The sequence below is a fragment of the Podarcis vaucheri genome, assembly GCF_965113315.1.
Source record: "Podarcis vaucheri genome assembly, chromosome: 8".
NCBI lineage: Eukaryota > Metazoa > Chordata > Lepidosauria > Squamata > Lacertidae > Podarcis > Podarcis vaucheri.
Genome location: NC_138766.1, coordinates 46,071,288 through 46,089,962, shown reverse-complemented (window position 1 = coordinate 46,089,962; position 18,675 = coordinate 46,071,288). Strand labels below are relative to the sequence as shown.

The 18,675-nt window shown below is 40.6% G+C and overlaps 1 protein-coding gene across 1 annotated transcript in view; it reads right to left on the bottom strand.

Moving 5' to 3' along the window:
* LAMA1 (laminin subunit alpha 1) overlaps positions 1 to 18,675 on the bottom strand; it is an 86,210-nt gene that overhangs the window by 42,639 nt on the left and 24,896 nt on the right. Inside the window, exons 6-19 of the mRNA XM_082235304.1 lie at positions 17,951 to 18,040; positions 15,741 to 15,858; positions 14,254 to 14,432; positions 13,180 to 13,285; positions 12,204 to 12,364; positions 11,401 to 11,541; positions 10,111 to 10,284; positions 8,748 to 8,849; positions 7,536 to 7,747; positions 5,228 to 5,339; positions 4,358 to 4,468; positions 3,528 to 3,655; positions 2,779 to 2,865; positions 847 to 1,058 (exon numbers count right to left, since the gene is read on the bottom strand). Coding sequence (XP_082091430.1) covers positions 847 to 1,058; positions 2,779 to 2,865; positions 3,528 to 3,655; positions 4,358 to 4,468; positions 5,228 to 5,339; positions 7,536 to 7,747; positions 8,748 to 8,849; positions 10,111 to 10,284; positions 11,401 to 11,541; positions 12,204 to 12,364; positions 13,180 to 13,285; positions 14,254 to 14,432; positions 15,741 to 15,858; positions 17,951 to 18,040 — 1,933 coding nt within the window. The remainder of the gene's footprint in view (positions 1 to 846; positions 1,059 to 2,778; positions 2,866 to 3,527; positions 3,656 to 4,357; positions 4,469 to 5,227; positions 5,340 to 7,535; positions 7,748 to 8,747; positions 8,850 to 10,110; positions 10,285 to 11,400; positions 11,542 to 12,203; positions 12,365 to 13,179; positions 13,286 to 14,253; positions 14,433 to 15,740; positions 15,859 to 17,950; positions 18,041 to 18,675) is intronic.

Here is an 18,675-nt window from a genome sequence, read left to right as displayed (position 1 = left end):
AGTGAAAAGCAGAGGCGGGAATTGGCCCACAGACTATACAGATATCTATACATATCTTTGGAAAATAGACTAAATTTTCTAAAAAGAAAGCTGAGCACCAGAATTCAAAATACTCTTTTATGAGCTGTATAAAATGACTGGCCCCAGCTTGAACTACAGAGACAAATCCATTGCCAGCAGTGATGTTGCATTTGGAAAACCCTCAAACACTCTTGCCTCATTGTTGTAAATAACGGGATCTACAATAAAAATGGTTTTGACTCCATTCATGTTGAAATACATATACCTCACTCTCTTCTTGAGATGTCCTTGTACCAATACAAAAATACTGGAGGCGATGCATACAAAGAGATTAGGCAGGAAACTCCTCTCATTGCAGGAAACACAAGTATTTTTTGCATTGGGGTGCCAATGAAATGGCTTGGATCCTAACTAAGCTTCCACTGACAGGAATGTCTCCTGGGTGGAGTTCGACACACAGGACTGTTCTGCTAATGGAAAGCAGAGAGACAGCTTTCACCAATTCCTCCAAAAGGCCTGTGTGCCACCAAAAATCTGCTCTGGAGGGTTGGGGAAGTAGACAGTAGAGCAGCATGTGAAGCAGCAGAGGGAGATGAAAGAATCAGTAAATATTACCCCCTCCCCTTCTGCAAAAATGATCCTCTGCTGGAACACCTGTGAAAAGGAGGAGACACTCTGTTCACAGTTAAGAGTAAAGTGATTCTATTTATTTATTAATCAATTGATTTCCTCAATCCTAATGTGCATTTTTTAGGACATTACATGAAACAACTGTCCTACGTATACAAAAATACTTGATCAGTTGATTTAACAGGAATTACTCACCATGGCAGTCTTTGCTGATCACCGCATCCCCATAATACCCATCAGCACAGCTTTCACAATGTTGTCCCACAGTATTCCCAATGCACTTCAGACATTCTCCTGTTAGGGGATTGCAGTGGCCGTCTTCCATGGGATCTACATTGCCATTGCAATCACAAGGAATGCATGACTGCCCAGGAACCAAAGGATCACCATAGTAGCCATTTGCACATCTGCACAAGGGATTGGAAATTGTGTCAGGTTACAGAAAGCCACATATTAGAAACACATCACAAGCCTGAAGAGCATAGCGTGTTCATGTACAGATGCAAAACTAGGGTTAGTGGAGAAGTGGCTGAGAAAACTGTACATAACAGGACTGCAAAACTTAACTTCCATCTTTACTATGCTGCTTGAAAAGATAATTTCACGTTTTGTTATTCTATATGCGCACCTAATTTGATTTCAGGGGCAAAAGTAAAAATGGGGAGGGCAGGGGGCAAAATATTCTCTAAAATTACAAAAAAAAAACACCACCAAACCCACCCACCCCTGCATACTTTAATTCCTCATTTTAAAAACATGAGATTTTATTGAAAGGTTATATATTTACAACTGCTTACAAGACTTATAGTGAAATGTTAGAATGATGGCAAACTTCCAGACCATAGTCCAAATTAGGCCCACCTGCCCCATATCTGGCATATGACACCAGCAGCAGGGCAGGTAAAGATAGGGCTGCAAAAGGAACAGGAAAGAGCCTGAAAACACACTCCTTACTGTTCCTTGCTCTTCAGCACTTCTGGTGAGGTCTGCAGGAAAACACTTCTTCTGCTCTTGCAGTTTGATTTCAAACCATTCAGGCAAAGGGAAATACATTACCCAACATCATGGCAAATCTTTTAAGATTCATATTCAAGTTCACTTACATGTTTTCCCTATAACTGGGTGCACACTGCATTCAAAGTTAGCTCAGCTTTTTCGAATCACCCCAGCATACTGCTCTGCATTAATCTTTTGCAGATGCCCTTCCCCCATGGTGGGCCACAGGCAGTAGTGGCCAGGGTGGTGGGGCAGAGCTGCCATTCCAAACCCTGAGATGCTGCTACTTACCTGGACAGCTTTGGGGCAGGGCAAGGTGGTAATGAGGTCGGGGCTGTGCTGATGAACTGACAGAGTCAATCCAATACTCCTGTTAGTGCACCCACACAGCCCCAACTTTTCTGCCGCCTTGTCCTGCCCCAGTCTCAGTGTATAGACCAGAGCTTAGGGTTGCCATATGTTCGGAATTTCCCAGACATATCCAGAATACTGCATTCAACAGCAGTGTCCGGGCAATACTTGGCTAAATGTCCAGGAAAATCCGGACATATGGCAGCCCATGGCAGCAATGCTCAACAACTTTTCTGTCCGGATTTTCACGGTTTGAAATGTGGCAACCCTACCAGTGCTTTCCAAACTGTGTGTCACATTAGTGTGTCGGCTGCAGTGTGTAGGTGTGTCATTTGAACGCTCCCTGCACTCCTCCCAGGGCTGGATACGGATTAGTTTATCCTCCAGTTTGCTAGTAAAACTGAATTACTGTGTCATGAAATGATGCATGTCTGAAAAGCGTGTCACCAACATGAAAAGTTTGGGAAACTCTGGTATACACACATGAGCAGATATGGTAACCATCAGTATTATTCCCATCATGAATGGACTAGCCCTTTTGCAACACCATCTCTCTCTCTTTTACACACAAACACACACACGTCAAATCAGCAGGGAGTGGGGTTTCCACTTCTGCCAAAAGCAGCTTTGGGGAACACATTCCTGAAATGAGACTGACACGGGTACAAGTAATGTGTATTTTGAGCAAGAATTCTGAAACAGGAGAGAAGCAAAACTGTTATTTCCAAATATATTTAATTGACAATATTTGCTGTTATTTCCAGGGTTCTAGTTGCATACCTTTCACACTTGGGTCCTGCATAACCCGGAGGACATTTATCACAGATAACTTCACCTCCATTATCCAAGTGACAGGTAGGACTGAAACTAAAAAACAATTATTTGGGGGATTATACTCAACCTATACAGTTTAAAAGCAATACACATTAAATGCACGCTCTGCATATTTATTACATGAATTGTGGTCACTACTGATAACACCACAGAGAACACCACAATGAGTGTTGTCCGGTGAGCGTACCATTTCCTCAACAAGAGCTTCTCTGTGAGGCAACATAAACTGCTTTTTTAAATTTCAGAAAGATGAAGAACTGGGGAGAAATATGCTTTCAGGGGAAAGCGAATGGGCATACATGAACCTTTCAGCATGCTTCTATAGCAGCTTGCTGGATTGCTACCAGTATCTAGCAGTTGTGCAAGAATCAGCCTGAATTGATTTTGTTCACATAAAGAGCGTTAACACTAAAATATTTTCTAATATTAGCAATGCATGAAAATACCTTTACGAGTAAAAAAAACCCCAAGGGCGACATTTGTATTCAGTAAAGTATTGGAAAATTTCCAGCTCCTTGTCTTAGCCGTCTAGGAGCTATCATTTCTGAAGGGTACCGTGGAATTCTTGTCATGTTTTAACACCTTCCCTTCAGATTGATTTCTCTTCCCACCCCCCATTCCTTTCTGTTTCTAACTGGCACTGGTTGTCTGATATTGCTGGAGATATCATGCAATGTTTCCAGTTAGCAGCTTACTTGTTGGAAGCAGTTTTCAGTGGGCAGGCGCACGGCTCACAGTCCTCTGGAGTCCCCCTGGACGGCATCCCATAGAACCCAGGCAAACACTGATCGCAAGAACTCCCTGTAGTGTTGTGCCTGCAAGCCTGTGAGACATGCAAGACACCTTTTGATACTTATTCTGAGTGGAATTCTATCCCCGGAGGGGGGATCTCAGCATGAAATGACATGCAGCATTAGGATTCAAAGAACAGAAGCAAAGAAACAAGCAGGCTATTGACAATGTGCTTTTCCAAGCCAGCAGCAACAATTCCCTCATTAGCAAATATTTGGTCTCATGGATTAGTTGTGTTACTTTGACTGTGGACTAAATCAGTTTGCTAATATTGAACTCTGGAAATTAACAGGTTAATTTAGAAGATTTAAAGTTATTTTTTTAAAAAAAAATCACTTTGAGGAAAGGTTCCCTTTCTGGTGCAGAACTTAACGGAACCAGCACAAAAGTTGAAGAAATGTAATCACATAGTTATGCTCCAATATTTTTACTACTTGGATCCACAGGAATTTTTCCACTCAGCTGAGAAGGAAAAGCTATGGCTTTCATGACTTTTCATATAAAAGTGTTTTATTTCAGTTCTTGCCTAAGCCAGATAATTTAATTCCTTTAACATGCACACACACACAAAAAAATTTTTAAAGTTACAAAAGCTGGGTGGGAAGATGCGCTTCCATGCTTCTTTGGGGTATATTACAAAACTGCCTTGCACTGAAAAAATTACATGAATTGATGTTTTTTTAATATGATCTTTTCGGAAATGAAAATGAAAGCGCACTGCAAGGTAACTTACAACACAAACACCATGAATGTCACACTCCGTTGCATGATCATGGCAATCACATGGCTGGCAAATCCCTCCAAAAAGTATGCCACCTACTCGGTAGTAGCCAGGAAGGCAGGACTAGGAAAGAAAGAAATGACAGCACAAAACAGTTCTTACAGCACTTCAACCCGATTATTAGAATATTTGAAAACCTATTAAAAGTGAGTTCTGCGTTAGCTCTCCTATAAAACAACAGCACAAACGTGTCTCTGAACTCAATCCACAGATCTATGCTTAAACAGAAACTTTGTCTGGCATGGGGAGTAAGTAGTGTTGTTTGCTATATAGCGTAATCGTCTGTATTTATAAAACAAAAAACACTAATTAAATATGTTATTTTTTAATATTTATACTCTGACACACAGGGACAGAATCCCATCATACAGATATAAAACCAGACTTGGCAAGGACCCAAATATGACATCCAGACCAAATAATCCCAAACCCTATTACAATAGTCCCTGAAATGCTGCCATATTTTCTTAAAGCACATTAAAATATATTCAGGAATCTTGCATACAGTGTCAATTAGCACATATGAGAAACTGTAATTTGTCAAATTTATAACAGAACAACTGTTAGGTGTTCAGCTTTAAAAATAATCTATGGCCTATCCAACCTTCAGTTTCTTTAGCTATAAACTCCATAAAAATGTGGGGAAATGTTATTTTTTAGCAAGTGGATAAAATTGCCATAAACAACAGTAAACAATGCAGATTAGAAAATGTTGTTCTGCCGTTAAGGTTTTAAAAACTGCAAGCAAAAACAATATGATATGTATGTGGAAAGTATATTGAAAAGTGCTTCCTTCTTGTATATAAAACCATGACAGATTACCTCACAAGAAATCCCAGAGTAGCCTTGGGGACATTCACAATATTCTACATCTGCAGCTGAAGACACATCTATGAGATTAGCATTTGCTGTATCCAAAGTGACAGAATCCAACCTGTATCGAGACAGCAACACACACACACACACACACACACACACATGAATATTCTAATTAACAGGTATATGAATTGATTAAATAAAATAAATATATTGCTGAAAGATTTGAAAAGAAAAACATAAAAGGGATCATGAAAACCATGTATCACTGAAAAGCTAACCTTCCTGAATAGCATTGTAAGCATCATGGTACTCAATGGGGGCAACCTCTGAGTAGACACTAAAGGATTTCACTGGAAGGGGCTATACATTTAGAAAACATACCCAGGTATGGATTCGGACCATACCTTGTTAATAATTTATAGAGTCACTTATCAATTACATTTGGCGATGTATTAAACATCCTGGTATTAAATACCAAATGAATTCCCAACATAATTAATATGAGCTTTGCATCATTTGCAGTACTCCAGCACTTTCTATGGATACAGGGTCCTGTGTTCTCTGATATACAGAAACATGGGGAAAGGACAGCATAGGAAGTTGCCTTATATCGGATCATACTATTTGTCCATTCAGCCATGTCTCTGGTAACAGCAATCCAGGAACATGGGATGTGGGAGAGGGAGAGGGACCACATCACCTGCTACTTGAGTCTTTAATAATTGAAGCATCAGGGAACCTAGGACATTGTGCAAGCAAAGCATGTGCTTTACCACTCCATCTAACCCTGTACTATGTACTCTGATTCTCATGGTTCTCCAGACTCTCAGACATCCTTCCCCCAACACCAGCTATATGGTATTTCTAACTGAGTATGTTAGGAACTAAAGCCAAGTTCACAAACGTGTGCTAAGGTCCCTTCCCAGTAATTGATGTTCTCATAAAATCCTAACATCTCAATTTACAAATTAGTTATTTGTGCCCAGGTCATCAGTTCACATCACCAGAGATGTAAAAAGATGGACTGCAATTGACTCAGACTATGCATTTGTGCATAGTCATTTGATGGTTGGACGGTGTTCTCGAAGCTACAAACGTGAGTCTGACCAAACTGCGGGAGACAGTGGAAGACAGGAGTGCCTGGCATGCTCTGGTCCATGGGGTCACGAAGAGTCGGACACGACTAAACGACTAAACAACAGCATGCATTTGTGGGATATCTGCATATTTGCCTACAATCTGAATCTTCACTAGTCAAAGACTTCACATTCCCAAGGTTTCCACAACAGACAGAAACTTGTTTTATTGATTCCGATGACTCAGGATACAAATTTCTGCATCAGATTTCATACCCTGCACATACACATAGAACTCTCAGCACATCTTTTCTGATGTGTCTATCAGTTTATCTTAACACATTTCAGCAAAAAAAAAAAAAAGACATTACAGCTCCACAGTAGCAACAAACAAATGCACACAGTAGCCTCATCTTATCGGATGAAAATCAAGAATAAATGTGAGATTTGGTAATATAAAGTCTCCTTGTTCCACACAGTCTGGTACAGAACAATGATTAACAAAATGTCAGCTTATTAGAATTCAGAAGCACATACTTTCCAACTTAAAGGCCCTAATAGGATGCAAGAAATGAAGGTCCATCCTTCTCGCTCTGCAACTGGTCTTTTATAAATGAACTGCTTTCTCAACAATGCATGTGCTAGATGAAACCAATTTATTTAATACCCTCTATCACCATAGGCAAGGAGGGTTGAGTGTGTTCCCTCTTTTGATGATGATGATGATGATGATGATGATGACAAAAAAGTAAATGTCTGGGCCATGGGCCAAATCCAGTTGTGGAAAGGCCTTTCACTTTGCCAGAATAAGATTTCAATTGCAAGGTATAAATCTGCAACGAACTGGCAACAGCTTTATGTGGACCTCTAGTATACTCTGTTAATGAGTTGCCTTCTTAAACTTCCTCTTCCAGAGTTATTAAAGGTGTAGGATTCCTGTCCCCCTTTTTATCTGGAAATTTCGCCCATAAGTAAGGAGACTCTTGCGACCTAATTTTCCAAAAGTCTTCAGGTCAAGATCTAGGCAAGAATTAAGTGAAACACTTGAATACATACATTCCAATATACTTAGAGCTGACACAGGTAAAGTTAGGGTTTTGCCGACAGATAATTATTAACAGCATAAATAAGGCCTTAAGACTGTGGAAACTTTTTCTGACTTATGTTCATCAAAGAATATTCAACTGGCATAACAGAAAATTTATTTCTAAACTGAATCTTCTTGTGTCCATTACCTGTATACAGCCTTTTTTGCAATGTTGTAACTGGCCCTGATCAAAAGATGGGTAATGTTTGCCAAAACTGTCATCAGCATATCTCGATCTATTAATTTCTTCGTATTAAAATCAACGAAGTTTTCAGACACAAGTCGCACAGTGCTGGAATACTCCTCATATGGTTGCAAAGACAACCCTTCAGATCTTGTACATAAAATTTGTCCATTGCCCTGAAATGATACATATATAACTGTATAGAGCTTTCCATGACAAAAGTTAATTGGAAATTTGTTTAACCATATAACTTATGAAACATTTACAAAGAACTGTCCTCTTATTCCAGAATCAACTTTCCAACCTTTTCACAGTTCATTCCCTAAGAAAAATTCTGTTTAAGTTGATCCATGTCCAAGGGATGCCTAGATTCTGATTTTAAACACATGGAAATAATTCCCACCAAAAACAATGGAATTTGCTTCCATGTAAGGTGTTTAGAGGGGACGTGGGTGGCGCTGTGGTCTAAACCACAGAGCCTAGGGCTTGCCGATCAGAAGGTCGGCAGTTTGAATCCCTGCAACGGGGTAAGCTCCCGTTGTTTGTTAGTCCTACTCCAAGTGGACCCACTGAAATTAACGGACACGACTAATTTTTGTTCATTAATTTCAACAGGTCTCCACTGATACTGGATATAACCTGCTTATATAGCACTTTTGGGGTGTTAAAAACGCTTCATATATATATTATATTATTGAAATCCACCCCCATATTGCAGAAATGACAAGGCTGGAGAATGTGGCTTATACTTTCAGCCACCTAGTAGGTTTATGGCAAATGAGACTATCAAATTCATAGCTTTAGGCTTTGAATTAAATTCCTCTAACTGGCAGTAACCAAAATGCCAAGCAATACAAATACACCATTCACTGCATTTAATTTGTTTAAATAAATCTAAAGGCAAGGGTCCAAAGGGCTGCATACACACACTGGAGCTTTTCGACCTGCTCATTCCATCAGCAAATATCCCACCCCCAATAAGCTATAGTCAAAAGGTGATCAGATCTACCATATTGCCATTCCATGACACACAAGAGTTGTCACCAGAAGAGGGGGGGGGAACCAGCAACCAATATGACTACCATCCATGCGTGTTCACCTGTGTTTTGTGCATTCTTTCTCTTTGAATCCCATGTTCTACAAACCACTATTTCAATTCACATAATCTTAAATTACCTGAACAATAACATCCACATTAGATACCAAATCACTATCCGTACTGTCCATGGGAATTTCATAGGACACAGTATACTTCAGATAACCACCAAAGGAAGTGAGCTGGAAGAATAAATGTGTAAATTTTTTTTAAAAAAAAAAAAGTTATCAGCATAACAGGGAAGAGTAAAACTTACATGCAGCAGGCTGAACAACCATTTCCCCATTCTTACTTTTTAGCACCAGTGTGGATTCCTCACTATTAAGAATTCACCTGTAAAATGCACCCAAATAAGAGATAACACTGCCCCACTTGCCATGGTAGAGAGTGTGTGCTTACTTTGCCCACCACAACCCCTTGTTAAGTGCATAGAGCTGGATGAGGAAGCTAGAAGAGCAACGATCTTCCAACGAGAGCCCGTGTGGCGTAGTGGTTAAAAGCAATAGACTCGTAATCTGGGGAACCGGGTTCGCGTCTCCGCTCCTCCACATGCAGCTGCTGGGTGACCTTGGGCCAGTCACACTTCTCTGAAGTCTCTCAGCCCCACTCACCTCACAGAGTGTTTGTTGTGGGGGAGGAAGGGAAAGGAGAATGTTAGCCACTTTGAGACTCCCTAGGGTAGTGATAAAGCGGGATATCAAATCCAAACTTTTCTTCTTCTTACTACTTCTTTTAATTTTGTGCCCTTTTCATTGGTACCTGAGCTGCTGAACAGAAAGCAGAGCAGCCCAAAGGGTGGGAGGGAAAGGGGGGCAATTGCAAGGTGGGGAGCAGCAAAACAAAGTGATTGCTGGAGCGAAAGTGGGCTGCTGCAGAGTCAGTATGGGAGAGAGAGCCAACACAGATCATAACGGATCCTCATAATTTTTTTAAAGATTCCCCTCAAAACCATCAACAAATAATAGCTCTTCTCCACGCCCACAGATGTATTCTGAAGATTGTTGGTGTTTTTGTTGACATTCTTTGTAGAAATCATGAAGATCCATGTCTTGTTTCAACTTTTTGGTGATCCCCCAACTACAGTGCAGTAAATCACCTACGGAGAATTAACTTGATGGTGGTGGGGTTTGGGGGGGGCACATGTTAAATCAAAAAAATTCAAAAGGGTCCATTTTAATTCTACTGGATCCAACTATTATCCAGACCCATTAAAAAAACCATTTGTGTGAGTGAGTAGACACACTTCCTCTTTATGTTTCTCTTCAGTGGACAGGAGTGATCCAAGGGAGGGAGGAGAGAAGAAACTAAAGGGTTTGATGCCCGTGGCACTCTCCGAAAATTCCTCAGGTGCCCATGGGCCCAAAAAGATTGGAGATCCCTGTAATACGATATAGAATAGTTACAAAAACAACTACAACTACCAATTTTCCCTTGGATACTTACTTTATTTCCAAGATATGGCTTGGGTGCAGACCAGTAATAAGGAGACTTCAGTATTTTTGCAGCTGCTATATTATTAATACTTATTTGATGAGGTCCATCAAACTGATCTTGTTGAGGCTGTACGGTTTTTGTGGTAAGTGGAGCAGTCACCAGCCACCCAGCCATAGAAGACACCTTAAGGAAAAGAAACTATAAAACATCATTTACCACACCTAGAAAGTTACTTTACACACAACTGTGTGTGTGTTTTTAATGGAGTAACCATTTTATTCTACATAATACGGCCTACTGTTGAAGCACAGGGCACTATTATATCCCAAAGGGGCACGGGGGCGGGGGGGGAGTATCATACAGAAAATTGTTTCATGTACTCTTGGCTGGAAGAGATGTATGTGTGGTCCAATTCACCACTGCAATTGGCTCCCTCAGAACACCTGTATCCATGTGCTCAGGCTTCCACAGTCTGATTCACACATCCCATTAAACCACAGTGAAAATAAGATGGTTTCTTTCTGAACAAACCATGAACCTGGTCTACATTGGCTCCCAGTATGTTTCCAAGCACAATTCAAAGTGTTGGTGCTGAACTTTAAAGCCCTAAACGGCCTCAACCCAGTATACCTGAAGGAGCATCTCCACCCCCATCGCTCAACCCAGACACTAAGGTCCAGATTCAAGGGCCTTCTGGCAGTTCCCTCACTGCAAGAAGTGATATTACAAGGAACCAGGCTTTCTCAGTAGTTGCACCTGCCCTGTGATACACCCTCCCAGATGTCAAAGAGATAAGCAACCATATGACTTTTTGTAGACATCTGAAGGCAGCCATGTTTATGGAAGCTCTTAATCTTTGATGTTTTGTTGTGTTCCTCTATATTTTCTTGGAAGCCACCCTGAGTGGCTGGGGCAACCCAGTCAGTTAAGTGGGGTTAAAGAAATAATAACAACAACAACAACAACAACAACAACAACAACAACAACAACAACAACAACAACTGCTACTAATTTTAACTACTATTAATAACTACTAACAATAGCTAAAAATTACTACTACCACTACTAAAAATTACTACTACAGGAAGTCTTGCTCAGTATTTTCTACTATAATTGGAAGCAGAAATCCAAGGTTTCAGCCAGGAGTCTTTTCCAGACCTGCCTGGAAAATTGGACCTGGCACTGTCTGCATGTAGAGCATGTGCTCTGCCACCAAACAATAGCCTCGAAGCACATTTATGGGGCTGCCTGAGAAAAACTAATGAGGTGTTTGGACATGGAACATTAGCAAGATCATACCTGACTGATGGGCCATGGAAGGCTTTCACAGACATCAGAAACCCCAAAACAGAAACATTCAGTGCAGCCCTGGGGATTTCTTTCTTGGAGATTATAGAATCCTGGCATGCAACGGTCACAGTTTTCTCCTTCAACATTTTCCTGTGAAATACATGCAATATTTGTTCTGTTATCATCACAATAATAACCAGCATACACTAGAGGTTAGAAGTAATCCTGGCATAATGATTGATGGTCCTAGAATTAGTACTAATGCATTTCATCATTATTTTTAACCTTCATCCGACAAATTTCTTATTTTGACATATACAAGTAAAATTAAGCCTGTTAATTTAGGATTGGAAATATGAAGTTCCATATGGCTTATAAATTTGGGGTTAATCCAAAGAAGATCAGTTCCCACTGAATGTGAGGAAAAGTAAGCATCAAGACCTCCCACTGTGATAGTTGTGTAAAAGTGATCCGCAAACATTTCCAGTGCCATCCTCAATGCTAAATAAGTTGCTGTCCTTGACTTAACTGTCTGCTGTCCATTCTAGCCACCCTTCTCCCACCCTCTACTGCATTTACTAGCTCTCTCACACCATTTGACATGTAGTGAATCCCTGAAATTTGTGACAGATATACCATGAATCATAACTCAAATCCCCACCCCAGAGAGATTTTTGCCTAAGCCGCAGTTAATTGCTACACACAGGATGTGATCTTTACCACTAACAGAAATGTTTTCCTTATTAAATTAATTTACAAATCCCACTCCAAAGTTCACAACAAATCAAACTGAAAATCAGTAGTACACTTACTTTACAAAGGCAAGGTTCTGTGCATGGGTCATCATTAATGCTACCAACCAGGCTACAGTTGCAACGCATGCAGCTTGGATAACCTTTGTAGCCGAAGGCACAGCGATCACACTTCTCTCCTGCGTAACCTTCCTTGCAGTGACACTGACCAGGCTGAACACCTTGAAAAAGGAGAAAAGGATGAAAAAGAGGAAGACCTATCACATGCAGATACATATCATTTTTTGCTCCCTAAGCATTAGAACCACGATTCTTGTCCTATGGTGAAAGAAGCCTTATGCAGTGTGCTATAGTACCAACAAGTGGAAGAAGTCTGGGAAAGGTTTAAGCTCAGCAACCTTTTTCTGTGATATAAGTGAGCCATGGGCAAGCCTTTCTGGGAACCGAATACTGGCCTAATTATTAAGGGTTGTTCCAGTTATGCTTTGTGCTACTGGAAGTGCTTCCTTAAGGCAGGGGAGCTGATTCCCCCCCCCCATCTCTCCGAGCCTGTGCTCCCAAAGAACTTTTCCTCGGGTTTGCAGGGCCTTCTAGTGCAAGACAGGATATGCCATAGAGCACTGCAATTGGTAGGGAGAATTGGTGAAAATTCTGCCTTGCCTTGCACTAGCAGAAGCAGTTACACGGGCACAAATCCTCAGTTAGCAGTTAGTGGCATCAAGCCTGAATTCCTGGTCCCAATTTCCTCAGTCCTGGTCTTCATCCTACCTCACACTTGTCTCATGTCATAACAGGTTCCCTTTTAAAAAAATATTCCACCACCAATCATTCCCTGCATATCCTATGGGATTTGCCAAATCTCCAGCTGAAATTGCTAATAAATCCCATTCTAAATGCATGTAACTACAATCCAGGCAAAAATCTAAACATGTTTGAACTGGTCCTTATTGCCAGTGTTTCCTCACATACAATTCCCAGTTACAAAAAATATTAGCTGGACTAGTTTTTAGAGAAAATGTATTTTCCAGTCACTTACCATGTTGTGGGTCAGCATGATCATCATCCTTAACACAGTCAAAACCAAGTGACCCAAATATATCACATTCACAGGGAAAGCAAGGGTTATCATCAAAGGGAGACACCTAAAAGAAGTTAATATTTTTGTTCACATTAATAATAAGATGCTGGTGAGGGTGCATAATTATTGCTGTCTGAGGATAATGATGATATGGCATGACAACGCACACAGTAGTACAACACATAATTCAACAGGATATTGTGATTAATTTAGTCCTTGCGGGAGGAAACTGAAAACAAGGAGCTGTAGGCATGAATGGAGTAGCATTCAAACTGGCCATCATATCTGTGGGATGTTTTGGAAAAGGAATGTTTTTTGGAAAGCAATCCAGACGTTTTTGAGGTGTCATAGACCCTAAGGTAGCCTTCCTGAACCTGCCTGGAGCTATTGGCAGTTGGCGTCCAAAATTTGTGGAGGGCAAAAGAAGTTGCCAAAAGGGTCTGTACAGCTTGTACTTATTTGCTCACACTGGCTGAAGGGATTCAAGAGGGAAGTCAGCCAGAGGAGAGGGGGCAATTGCATGTCTTCCCATCACTGACATCACTTCAGCTTGCCAGAAGGGAGAGAAGGAGCAGCAAAGCAGCTGTGAGATCAGTGGTGCAAATGTACTAGTAGGCACAGTGGATTGGCTCCACTGGTATGCTTACATTGCACCAACCTTTCCACCACATTGCCTCTCTCCTAGTAAGCCGCACTGAAGCTGGTGATGGGAAGTCAGAACGCCCTGCGGACCACTGCTGCCAGTCACTTGCCACTGCTGATGACTCCTTGACAACTGTTATGAGTTTATATAATATGACCAACAGCTACAGCAACATATTAAGAGTTACAACAAAGTATTTTATAGGACTTGCAGGGATACAACCTCAGTATACTCTGCCATTTTTCTGCTAATAACATTCCCTTCGTTATGGCTTTTTAAAATCACACGGTATTGCAAAAATCACCAGAAATGGGCTGAAATAAATAAGTGCTGTTTTTAGCACAGTTCAAAGCAGCAGAACATACAGTATGTTCATAATATCCTCTTACTTTATGTGGCCTATAGAAACCGTCAGTACACATGTCACAGTTTATTCCAGTGGTGTGTTGAGTGCAGTTTATACACACTCCGCCACCTTTGAACTGGCCGTGAATGTTTAAACTTCTTTTCTGATCTGCCACACTCTGATCATAATAACAATCTTCTGCTTTGTTATGACAGTTGCATCCTACAAAGAAAGAAAGAAATTCACTTTCCATTTTTAAAAAAACAAAGCATAGCTAAACATATAAACAGTAGGAAAAAAAACCCTGAATGTTTTCTGTACTATATGGCTTCTTACTGTGCATGTAGCAGCTAATATATACAGAACTGGCTTTTTAAAAACTGTGTTATGCAGTTCACACTGATCTAAAAGTTTCACCATTTATTAAAGTACATAATTACTAATAGTATTCTGGCTTCTTCCTCCTTGCTTTCTAAACTTCTCTCATTGTTGAAAAAGTAAAGCATGAATAAAACATGGTTACTAATTTTCTTGTGACTCTACATTTTAAAGCCCAGGAAGTCCTGCAGAGTTCTTCAAAATGAACTACTAGAACTGGAGCATCTGATTCCCTGCAATTACTAAATGTAGTTCGGAGTATATTTCTGCAGCACAAGCTGAAGACATTAAATAGTCAGGTGATACTTGCTAAAGTTAATGCTGTACAGCAAGGGCAAGGAACCTTTTTCAGCCTGAGGGCCACATTCATTCATGGACAACCTTCTAAGGGCCACATAGCAGAAGGGGGTGCGGTCACAGCTGTTCATCCTCTAGCCAAGCAAGCACAGTTCAAGGATGCTTTGCAGCCAGGAAAAAAAAACCCACTAGTGGGGATGCAGAGCACACGGAAGTGAGGAGTGTGGCTAACTGTGATGGGTATCATGGCCCAAATAAGAGCCCTGAGGGCCAGATAAAGAGACCTGAAGCCCACATTCAGCTTCCAGCCCTAAGGTGCCCTATTCATATTGTACACGTACACATTAAAACAAGCATTAATGAAACCATTACTAACAGCTTACATAGTTCCCATATGTGAAGAGGAACCAATACATACCACTGCTGTCACATCAGAAAACAAGGCAACCCATCATGCATCCAGTTGTGTGTGCATATTAGGGGACACCATGTGCTCATTAGGGGTCACTGAATCAGGGACACAGAGATCAATTAAGATCTTACAAAGACATACTATTTGAAAGCAAGTGCCATTATGGCTGATAATGTTAAAAAGTGGTGGGGTGAAATAAACTTGTAATTTACAACCAAAAATAGTCATGGCAGATCTGCAAACTCCTATCATCACAAGCCTAGTGCAGATCTAACAGTCCCTGTAGTGCTAATATTAGAAACACAAGTACATCATATATATTTTTAAAAATTAAGGCAGGTTCACCTACTTGGCCATTCCACAGGCTTCAGTGGTGGCTGGATTACATACCTAGCCAATGTTAAGGCAAGTGTATAGAGAAGCATCATTTTAGTGCTACGTACTCTCACATTTGTTGCCAGCAGAAATGGTTCCTGGTCTCCACGGGGCCTGGTGGTAGCCAGGGCAACACTCATTACAGCTCTCACCGCAAGTATTGTGCTCACACTGGCACTGAAGCTTCTAAATAAAATCAGATTATAACACAGCTCTATTACCTAATGCCTTGGAAACAAAAATCCCTCTTTACCTGAGATCTTAGAACTAGCTTTTAAATATTTAGAGCAGCCTACAGGTTTGTATAAGGCCTTCTTGCCATGGTATAAAAATCTACCTTGGAAGAGCAGCAGAAACCCATTCAACCAGTAGGAAGCAATGTAGTTCAGGGAAACTACAGTGTAAAAAGTGGTAAAAGGAGACAGAAGGGAAGGGGGCAGAGTGATGGGTAAATTATTTTAAAATATAGAGAGAGAGCAGTGGGAGTTGCTGGTGGATGACTGACAAACATTCACAAGGCCCTGCAATATTTAAGTATGGATTTCTGTATTGTCAGCAGTTCAGGGAGCGTACCTCTGACTCTCCCCTTCCCTTATTACTTGTTTGTTTAAGGGGCAATCCAAACCTTTGACCAGCAGCAGTAGGGCTTAATGAAGCAGCACAGCCATCACTGCATCCACAGCCCTGCTGCTCTTGCTAGATGGGACAGAAGGTTAGTAGAAAGGGGGGAATGCCTATTTGCTATGCCAGCCACCTGGGAAGGACAAATGAAAGTTCAGCTTTTAAAGAGCTCCTGGCTTTTTCTGGCCAATGAGAGCCACTGTCAATTTGTCAGATATGTCCTGCTTCCCAGGAAGGCATTCTGGGGCTTTGAATACTTGGTGGGAGATCACCTGAGATAAAATGACTGCTTGGCTTACAGAAAACCATGAGAGGAAGGAGATCAATGCCCTGTGTCATAACCTTGGGATTATTCTTCACCTCTTCTTCAATATATTTAAGAAAACAAGGCAGAGTATGTGTGCCTGCTGGAGTGCACATGTGCAATTTCAGAATTTACTGTTAAAAGCAACAACACCACTATACTTGAAATTCTGGGAGAAGGAAGTATTTTATATGGGAAATGTAGAAATATTACTTCCGGATGAGCAAGTTGCTAAAGAGAAGAACTCTTTAAGTACATGAAGTGCTGTCACAAAGAACAGAGACCTGTTCTCTGCTGCCCCAAAGGGAACAACTAGATGTGATGGGCTTAAGCTACAATGTAGTAGGTTTCAATAGAGAATTAAGATAAATGTCCTGATGGCAACAGCAGTTTAACAATGAAACCAATACCTACCCTAGAGGGAAGCTGAAATGGAATATGATAACACTGCTGCTGTGCACACAGTCATGATCGTAACTGAAGTATATAAGTGGAGGTAGAGAAAAACCTCTAAGAAGTTTTGGTGGGTGAGAAGTTATTCAGGTTTGTAGAGACTGTATGAAGCTATAGTGTTTGCAACATTCCTCCTGCTGATCGTATAGGTGCGTGCACACACACACACACACACACTTGTATATTAAAGGTTAGCTGTGTGTGAATGAATGAATGAATGTGTTCAAGTGTGTACAGTGGTACCTCAGGTTAAGAACAGGTCCGTTCTTAACCTGAAACTGTTCTTAACCTGAAGCACGACTTTAGCTAATGGGGCCTCCAGCTGCCGCCGCGCCCGATTTATGTTCTCATCCTGAAGCAAAGTTCTTAACCCAAGGTACTATTTCTGGGTTAGCGGAGTCTGTAACCTGAAGCGTCTGTAACCTGAAACATCTGTAACCCGAGGTACCACTGCATATGGAAATAGCTGAAAGAATGAGCAAGGAAGACTTGCAAAAGAACAAGAGTTTTGATAAGGTATACACATCCTGGAACATAGTTTCTTTATTTCTATATTCCTATGCAATCCTAAAAGGATCCATTGGAAGTATAGTTCTAATAATCCTGTAAGCCTTCCTCGCACAGTCAGTTTAACACCTGTCCCACATAGGCTGCACTACTTCAAAAACCTATGCAGTGTAATACACATCTTTCCAGTATGGCTGAAAGGGCTTGAAGTGAGGGCAGATGACCCAGGCATTTATAATTTCACTAAATACTGAGCAACAAAGTAATGAACCAAGACGTATTTCTGTAACATTAAAAACTGGCTTCTGCAACATTTTAGCGGTATTCAGAAATTTGTTTGTCTTGAGATGGATGCATGTTTGCAGAGGGGGTGACACAAGCAAACAAACATACCTTTGTGACTTGATCCAAAGGACAGCTCCGAGCATGGCCATAGCAAATGCACATCCCTCCAACAGAGATGTCCTTTATTGAATAGTAGTACTAAATAAAGCAAAGTTTGATTTATAAAATCAGTTTCCTTTTAGTATTTGAAACAAGAAGTGCCAAAGTTCTATTTTTTAAAAAAACCAAACAAATCTTTCAGTTCAGGTGAAGTTTATACTAGTCAGGACTTATTCATGGAAACGTAAATGAACAGGTATTTCTTTCTCTCCCTCTCCCTGACACACACACACACACACACACACACACACACACACACACAGAGCAGCAGCAACAGCGGATCAGGTTTTCTCTTTTTGCTAGCATTACAATTCTTTTTTTAAAAAAATATTATTATTAATGTTATTCAAATACGAAAATAAAGGAAAAAAGAAAGAAAAAATACAACATCAAACACCATTATAACATTCCACCCTACATACAAAATAAAGCAAATTACTATTACCCCATGTGACTTCCTTCCACCAATACTCGACATTCTTTATATTCTTTTATATATTATCTCTAATATTCCTAATATTAATTTCATCTATTTCGCCATTACATACTTAGTCTATTCATATCAACATGTTATCCTTAGAACAGTGTTTTTTCATGTAGTCCTCGAAGCATTGCCATTCCATTCTTAATTTTTGATTTGTTTGTTATCTTATGGCTGCTGTTAACTTTGCCAA